At 34.8% G+C, this 9,448-nt stretch overlaps 1 protein-coding gene across 1 annotated transcript in view; it reads left to right on the top strand.

The window, feature by feature from the left end:
* Dok6 (docking protein 6) overlaps window positions 1–9,448 on the top strand; it is a 472,679-nt gene that overhangs the window by 200,682 nt on the left and 262,549 nt on the right. Inside the window, exon 3 of the mRNA XM_004647161.2 lies at window positions 5,717–5,831. Within this exon, the coding sequence (XP_004647218.1) occupies window positions 5,717–5,831 (115 nt within the window). The remainder of the gene's footprint in view (window positions 1–5,716; window positions 5,832–9,448) is intronic.

Here is a 9,448-nt window from a genome sequence, read left to right as displayed (position 1 = left end):
TTTTTTTTTTTTCTGGAACCGGGGATTGAACAGGCCCTTGTGCTTGCCAGGGAAGTGCTTATTCTACTGAGTCATCTCCTTGGCCCCCAAAGATTTTTATTTCTTGGGGTTATATACAGAGTAAAGTGGTTTTTGGTTTTGTTTTTTGGGTTTTTTTTTGGAACCGGGTATTGAACTCAGGCCCTTGCGCTTGCCAGGAAAGTGCTTATTCTACTGAACCATCTCTCTGGCCCCTCACAATCTCAATAAATGTGGATAATTATTTTTATTTCGCATTGGCAGATTTTAAAATAATAGAGATATCTTTATTATAAGGCAGTATAGAAATTATTTTCCTAGTTTCTCTCATGTTTAGTACAGATAGCTTCCAACAGAATGGTGTAGCCACTGAGAGAAAAATGGGGACAAGAGATTCAAGTATATTGGGTCTTAGCCTAAATTGGTATGATTCAAAAGATTTTAAAGTTGAATTTTATGCTACTCATTAATACTTTTCTTTCTTGGCATTTCTACTGTCATAATTTAAGAGGTGACCAGCAGCAAAAAGACCTCATGGTTCTTGAAACCACAGTCATGGTGTCTGCTGGGAGAGGCTGCCTGCTTTCTCAATGTAAATTTCACGGAAAAGCAAACACTTTGTTTGAACTATGTAATCTATATAATCTGTCAGGCTGCCCAAGGCACTGAACTTGGATGGTCTCTGGAGCCTGCTGCATGCTTTTAGCTATCCGTTGGTCTATTTTGTTGATGTTTTTATGAGATTAAAAAAAAATCAAATCCACAATATTTTTTCTAGTACTCTTACATTTGTAAGCAAAAAGTGTGTGGAAAAAAACCTCAAGCGAGTTTGTTAATATTCTCATGGTACTGTTTGGTACAACTATATATTTTATATAATGTAACTTTTATAGAAGACTCATTTGTAAGCTTACTTTATGACATTAATTCTCAAGCAACACATTGTGTTCATTGTGCTTAGACTCAATTTTGGTGAGATAATTTGTTTATGTGAAGTTAATAATATTTAAAAATAATACTTCTTTTTCAAACAATTTCAATTTAGTATGTAAGAACAAGAATTGGCTTAAGTATTACTTAAATCAATTAATCATTTAACTCATCAGGAGTTAAGTTTTATTACAAAGCTATGCTTTGACATGCTTAAAATATAACAGGTGAAATACTGTTTTAAAAATTCTATTTTCATCTTGCTCCCCAGGGTATTCATCCTCAAAAGCCATAAGATATTTCTGTGTAATATTTTCTTTTCTGTAAATTGAAATGACTATTTTCATATACGTAGATACATAGAGAATATATACAATATACACATATAGATTTAAAGAAATAATACATATTAAATAATTGTCATTTTCAGTCCAGTCTATTTATCACGAGTCTCTTTAATTCTAATTTTCTGTGGTGGTCTTAAGTGAGATGCTTACAAGACGAAGGAAAAACAGAGGAAAATAAAATGCATCAACACTAATTTCCTAGAAATGTGCTAGAATTAAGTTTCTGTGTGACAGAAAAGGAAAAGGTACTGTGGATAGCATGGACGGCAGCCTGATTGATGGGTTTTACCTTTGCTAAGGTTAGAAGTCTAGGCTACTTTAAGATCTTAGCAAGATGGGAGACATGTAACATCAGTCTCTGAACACTGTAGCCCCTAATTTTATTTCAGAGGCATTATTACATGATATGATTTCAATTTCTGGCTGAGAATTCGTACTTCTACCTACTTTCATATCATTATACCCTAACTGACAACAGAGGTATCTTCTTATAAGGTAAGGACCAAATTTTTAAAAACACGTATCTCAACCTCTCTTATTTAGGACATTCTCACCAATTGTTCCTTGGTGGGGGCTGGAGAGATAGCTCAGCAGCTTGAGTGCCTGCCTAGCAGGCACAAGGTCCCGAGTTTGATCCTCAGTACTGGAAGACAAGACAAAACAAAACAAAACAATTGTTCCTTTATGGATGATGTTTTCCCATTAGCAGTATCCTTCATCTGCAGTTAAAGCATGGGTGGTCTAGTGAAAGAAATCAGGGAAGAAGAGTTCAGTTGGTTAACAGTGCACCCTCCTGTTACTGAGTTGTATAATGCTGGGGTGGTTACTTCATATTTATGAAACCTTGGGAACATATGTATGAAACTTAATGTATAAGTGAAATTCATAATCCTGGACATGGTATGTTAATTGAGTCACTTCCAGAGGTTGTCTGAGCCCAGTACAGACACAATAGAACAAAGTACAACTGATGTCAGCAATTCTCATTTGGGCTGACATCTCATTCTGGAGCCCTTCCAGCTGCTTTCCTGCAAACAATCTAACATTTATAAGTCATAGATCCTAATGGTGACTTTATGCTATATTTGTAAAAAAAAAAGAGAGAGAGAGAGAGTCTGACACACAAGTTCCCAACTTTCCTTCCAGCATGCCTTGCCTGCTGTCGACCGATGCCACCATTTTACACGGGAGTCCTGAAGCACAGGTTGACTTGAAATGTGTGATGAACAAGCTTGCACTGTGCAGCTGTACTGCCTGTGTGTGCACAATTTCAAATTAACAGGATCAAAGGAAATTTAGTTTCCCAAAGATTCCAAATTAGTAGAAACAGAAACTCAATATGTCATTTTTTACGATGTTAAATGTCATTTTTTACATCACTTTTAACAGGAATCAACAGGTTTCCATACATATCTTATTTCATATGTATGAGAATGCTTTTCTTTTCTATAAGACTCTATTGCTTACAAAGTATTTTTACAGCAATTATTTTATAACCTGATTATTAGTCAAAACAGCTTGAAACAATTTAGGATTTATTTTGCTAATTTCTTTCTTATGACACTTGTGAAATGATTGACTACATATTGGAAAGAAAGAATTTAGACTGTTTCATAAACTTAAAGATAAATACTTATATTCATGCAATTTTTTATATGGAATTAATACATGAAAGCCTCTTGCACAACAGGAGCTAACATGTAGGTATCTATCCTAGTAAATTTAATGTTTTTGTATGTGCCTGCATGTGATAGTATGTGAGTATATTTCACTATTCTAGAACAGAAGATTTATAATGCAATAAATTAAATGTATTAAAGCTGAACGTTGGCTCTTTCATTTATCACTGTACTGAAGTTGACATATATATAATTGACAATTTAGGATATAAGATAAATTGACCAAAATGTGACTTTCACGGAAAACAAATCTAGCCTTCTTTTTCCAGTATTTGGCAAATTAAGTAAGAAAAGAGTTAAGAATATGCTATTTTCACAAGCTTGTGATTTTTTTGTATGAAACAAAAACATCAACAATTATTAAATAATGATGTATGTGACATAAAACATAAAGAATAAGTTCCTGCTTTTAAAAGTCCTTTGCATAACGTTCCACTTGGGGCGCCATGGCGAGTGACCTGCGGTGAAGAGCCGTCCTTGCTGTGCGGTCCTGGAAGGTTCCTTGGTGACCTTCTTAGACCAGAAGCTTCGCCTTTCTGAACGTGCGCACAGCTGCAAAATTGTCATGGGTATGATCTGGTTTTCCAAATTTTAGAAAACCAGAAAATTTGGAACTCATGATGATAGAGATCAGTCTTACTCAAAGAAATATAAATCAAACAGTTCCCCTGGACATATGAATTTGAGTCGAAGTTTCTGTTCTGATATATGCACTTCCTCATTTCCGGATCTACTAATATTTCCACTTACTCTTTATGCCTTTGACTTTTATGTGCTGTTTTATGGGGATAGTTTTCTAATTCACATACTGTAAAGTTGCATGTGAATGGACAAATGTGAATTCCTGCTACAGTCTTACCAGATTGCGTGGCAGCGATAATATCACTGCCATTAATACCTCACAAAATACTTGCCTTTGCTTCAAACACTTATTCCATCATTCTTGCCACTTTGTGAAGTAGTTCTGGAAATCCTTTTTCATAAGTGTCATCACTTGTGCTGTTGCGGCCACCTTAATATCCCAACTCTTACCTTAGGGAAGAGTCACAAGTCTGTGATGCCACAGTAGGCAATCAGGGGAGGAGGACACAACAGAGTGTTTTTATTTGACAGAGATTACCATGAACATTCAATCAACTGGGTGATTAGTAAATATGGTGACTAAGTTTAAAAACTTTATTACAATGAAAGACACACTGCCATTAACCCCTCTCAACATACTCACCCCTTACTTCCAACATCCCACAATTCTTGGTGATGTGTCGTTGTAATAAGATCTTCTACAATTTAAACATTCATCATAGTTTTGATCACCCTTTGTTTATCTATATGCATATTAGCTCACAGTCATATATCACATATCTCACAATTAACTCTGTAATTTTTCATATTGATAAGATCCATATCTGTAGATTCAAGTAACCATGAACAAAGCTATGAGAAAGCTGTATATATTGAACATATACAGGTTTTTTCTTTTCATTATTCCATAAACAATATAACACATGTTTATGTAGCATATATGTTGTATTAGTCATTATAAGAAATCTGGAATTTCTTTTAAATATATGAGAAGATATGTGCAGATTATGCGCAACTGCTATGCAATTTTAATGAAGAATTAAGCGTTCTGTGATTTGATTATGCATGTGGTGTAGGCACAGGACTAAAACCCACTCCTCATGGCATGAATGGATAGATAGAGATGTAGGTGTGTGCATGCTGATACAGGATGGCATCAGAAAAGTCACATTTTGTAATTATTTAGCTTTTGTGTTTATCAGATACTACTTAGCAAAACAACTAGAAAAGATAAAATTATGCAGAGGCAAAATAATGAATTTATTATAGAATGCCATAGAAATGACATTACAGGATGTCCTAAAATTATATTAATTAGTTGTTTATTATGCTATTTCTCCTTATTTTTGGATAACAACTTTGATTCAGAATAGGAAATATAATTTGGAGGAGACACAAAACTTAGCATGCTACAAAGTGAATCACAAAAAATTAAATCATGTAAGATTATTAAATATTATTACATAATTAATTAAATTGCACAATGTTTTATGGCAGAGAAGTTGAAAAAATAAACATTTGTGCAATTCTGTTTCCATTGAAGAAAACAAAAGATGTACACATTCTGGGCAAACTTTTACAAAACAGAGTTAAAAGCAGATTTTTTAGCTGGATATTTATTTCCATATGAATAATTAATTTTAAATCTAGGTTCATAAATCATGGGTTGACCTTGATATGAGAAGCAGTGTGCATTTCTTGACATGTAGACCATTGTTTATGTTAAATAACTCAATTTTCAATCCACATTGCCAATAGATGGGGTCAATGCCCTGGAGCTGTATAGCGCTCTCAGAACTGCATGACGGATGGAAGCTAGGAGAGGTGGTAAAAGCAGGCCATATTTAATGGACATCTAGCAATAATCCTCTTTGTATCACAATTGCTACTACTTTCTGAGAATACAAGGTTAATAGAAGCATAGAGTCTATGGAGCAATTCTATATAATAGACTGTTCTAAATACTATAAATTATAACCAAAATTGAGGTCAAAAAGGAAGATTTTTTTTGTTGTATTGTATTGTATTTAATGTTTCCTTAAAAATTAGCACAGTTATCTATTGCAAAGTGATTAAGACAGTGATCCCTTGATCATTGTTAAGCTCTACAGTATAAAATACATACTGTATGCTGAGTTAAAAATACTTTTTTCTTTTAAGGTCACTGAACTGCACAACATCAAAAATATCACCAGACTGCCTCGCGAGACGAAGAAGCATGCAGTGGCGATTATCTTTCATGACGAAACATCCAAGACATTTGCTTGTGAGTCAGGTAAGCAAAATAGGCCCGTGTGCTGCTTGGGGAAATTGATTTGCTCTTAGACAATGAGTCAGACAGATGAAGGTACCTGTCGGGTGGAGCAGCTTATTGTAATGAGAAGTGCTGAAGAAGACTTTAGGAAAAAGTCCAGCGCACTGATTTCTACAGATGTTTTGGGTGCCGGGTGTTATGTGCCTGCTCTCGATTTTGCACTCAGGTGGTCTCAGGACTCTCAAAGTTATTGTACAAGCTTTGAGAACTAAATAAGCAACATCTGGGAGACATCATTAGGGTGAAGATGTCACTCGTACTCTGGTTTTGCTGTGGGTAGCTGGTTGTAGGCATTTGATAGGGCAAGCATAACCGCACCGCCTAGAGCGTGGCCACGCACCTGACTCCCCAGTTCTGCTTCAGACAGAACTTTGAACAGGTTGTTACTTTCATGGTTTCTTAGTGCTACAGGTAAATGTAGTTTAGATTGAGTTTTTGTATCCCAGTTCATGAAGCACTCTGACATTTTTCAGACACACAAGCAGTTTGTGGATTGAACTTGCCATATTTTTGCATGTTGGAATCCATGTGCTAGGTACTGTAGTAGTTGACCTGTTGCTTTTTAAAGATTTTGCTCAATGAAATGGATGTGAGCAAAAAATTCAAAGGGCTTGAAATACATGAATTTAAAACAGTAAAAAACTCTGTAGAAAAAGCTTTATTGTTTTTAAGGGGAAAAATTCAGCTTCTGTTTTGTTGTTTGTTTGTTTTGTTGTTTTTTGATACTCGGAATCGAACTCAGGACTTTGTTTGCCGGGCAGACGCTTGCACCACTGAGCTGTATCACTGGCCCCAAAGCTTCTGATTTTGTATAGTTTATGTTTGTTGATGTAGTAAATATCAGATTATATTAGTCTAAGACTGACAGTGTCGCTTTGCCTAACGAACGGTGCTCGTGTTGCTCACCCGCCCTTCCTTACTTTTGCGGACTTGGTCTGCAAGTTCTCAAAGTCTTCCTCGTTCCCCGAGTGCCTCAGTCAGTTCTTCTGGAATAGTTTTCTTCACTTTCCATCTGAACCCATCATGTCATTTCAATAGACCTTCTGGTGTGCCAGAGAGGTCTGTTTATTCATAAAATAAAACCTTAGTTGGTAGTAAAATTTTTCTTAACTTTACTACTAAATATATTATTATCCAAAAACATTTTTGTTTTCTTATTCACTGTCTTAAAACCGACCAGTTCATTTCTTTCTGGGACCTTAAATATATTAATGTCTCATTTTAAAACTAACACCAACCACAAAATTGTTATTTAGAAAAAGACAAGGGAGGGCTGGCAAAGGAGCTCAGTGGTCTAAAAGCACCTGCTTAGGCAAGCTTAGGCAGCCACAGGGTTCCACAGTTCAATCCCTGGCGCCACATGCCATGCCAGCCCTGCCCTCAGGGCTAACTGAACCAGCAAGAAAAAAAAAAGACAAAGGAAAGTTCAGTTACCTTAATTTTTCCCTATTGTTTTACATTTTTGAAATTATACTGAACAATGTTGTAGATGCTTTAGTGAGTCTGGAGTCTGCTACTTGAGAAAAAGAATAATTATATTTATTTAAGAAAAAGAAATTAGTGTTTCTTTGAAGAGGTATGTTTTTAATTATTTCATTATTTAGTATGTTATCTTATTACTATGATTTTTGCTGAGATTGCAGTATAAACATCAGTGAATACAATTTTATATATTTACATATTTGGCTTATTTGATTTAAATTTTTTAATGTATTCTGCACTTAACTTCTTACTTTATTTTTTTTCAAAGCTAGTCCTGTGAACATTATAAAGCATGTGATACTGATCCCTTTCCAATGTTTGAAATTCTAGAAAATTGGGAAGAATATCTGTGTATGATACATATATACCATATATGTGTGTATCAAATATATATACATATGTAGACAGATAGATATATAGACAGATAGATCTTGCTTTATGACATCTTGTTGCTATCACTTAACTCTTCTTTATGGCTCACAGGACATAGCAGTAGATCAGATGAAAACAGAGATCTTATTTCCATTCTGACACTTAACATCGTTTTAATAGAATGCATTATTTACACACCACGCATACTACTATTTTCACATCATCTCAATTGCCTAGATCAAAAATCTTCTCTGACATGTTAAAATTTTTATAAAAACTCAGAAGCTCTCATTTACATACTTTAAATTCAACAGTACCTGGGAACCACGCTGTTTGGTACTGCTCAGTCAGAATGCTGTCGAGCTATGCACAGCAGAACACAAGGTGTTTGAGACAGTGACAGCCAGTGCTTGGTCCTGGTACTGCTGTCTCTTAGCATTGCATTTTCATATGGAGTTCAGCAAAAACAAAATATGTTCCTCTGAGTCCACCAAACTTGTAATCCAAAAACATTTTTGTGGAAGCTGTTAGGATTTAAAATCTTAAAATGGAATTCTGGAATCCTGAACATTTTCATCATAGTTTCTAATAATATGAACCAGTGCTTCTTAGAAAAATGGCTGATTCTAGGACTGAGGCAGGAAATGGCAAGACACACCCAGAGCACATGGAAGTGCCAGAAAGTAAGAAAGTACTTTTTTTTTTTAATTAGCGTGTGTCAAAGGAACACAGAAGTTCCTAAGATCAAAGATATTGAAAACCATTAGAAAAAATTGACCAAAAAATTAAATAGGATAGGATAATTAAATAGTAGTTTAAATTGCTATTGCAATTTAAATTATTAATTTAAGTGGAATAAATCAAATAGTATGGGATAAATAGTATGGGTATAAATTCTTGAATAAATATGTGTGAGCAGACCAATAGTCCATAAAACAGAATTTCAAATAATACATGTATTGTGCCCTCAGAGAGATAGTAAATAAGCTCCAATCCTTAAATAAGAGCTGTTCAGGAGGATTTCCTTCTAAAGGGAATGGTAGCATAGAAAGGTACGGAGTGAGAGAATAATTAGGATGGAGAAAACTGACAGGCATGTCCGCAGACAAAGGTCAAGGTCAAAGTCATCAAGAGAGCAGGATCTTGGTCTTTGAAAAGACAAACCAAGCAGACAAGCCCTTCCCTAGACTAACAAAGCAGGGAACTCAGAATCACAGATGAGAGGGGAAGCAGTCTATTGGACACAGAAGTAGAAGGATGATTTAGGGTTATAAACAGCTATATGTCAACACTTTTGATAATTTGGAAAAAGGACAAATTCCTGGAAGCATGTGCTTTACCACAATTGAATCGTAGAGAAATAGGAAATACAAATAGATCAACAATAAATGGTGAGATTAAATCAATATTTAAAATGATTCCATCAGAGAAAAGCCTAGAACCAGTGATTTCACAGTTGAGTTCTATTTGAAAAAGTACTAACATCAATTTTTCTTGAAATATTCCAAGAAATTTGAAGAGAATGGAATTTTCCCAAGCTTATTCTATGTTCATGCTTCGAAGCCATCATTTCTCTGACATCAAAACAAAATAAAGACAAAAAGAAGGTATAGGCAATATCCAAGTTGAACATAAATGCAAAAATCCTTAAATAGTATCAAACCAAAGCCAAAAGCACATTATAATTTATATTCATCATGATCAATTTGAATTTATCCCAGGGA

The sequence above is a fragment of the Octodon degus genome, unplaced genomic scaffold (genome assembly GCF_000260255.1).
Source record: "Octodon degus isolate 3935 unplaced genomic scaffold, OctDeg1.0 scaffold00289, whole genome shotgun sequence".
NCBI lineage: Eukaryota > Metazoa > Chordata > Mammalia > Rodentia > Octodontidae > Octodon > Octodon degus.
Note: the sequence above shows the minus strand (reverse complement) of the source record. Positions and strands in the feature narration are given on the sequence as shown.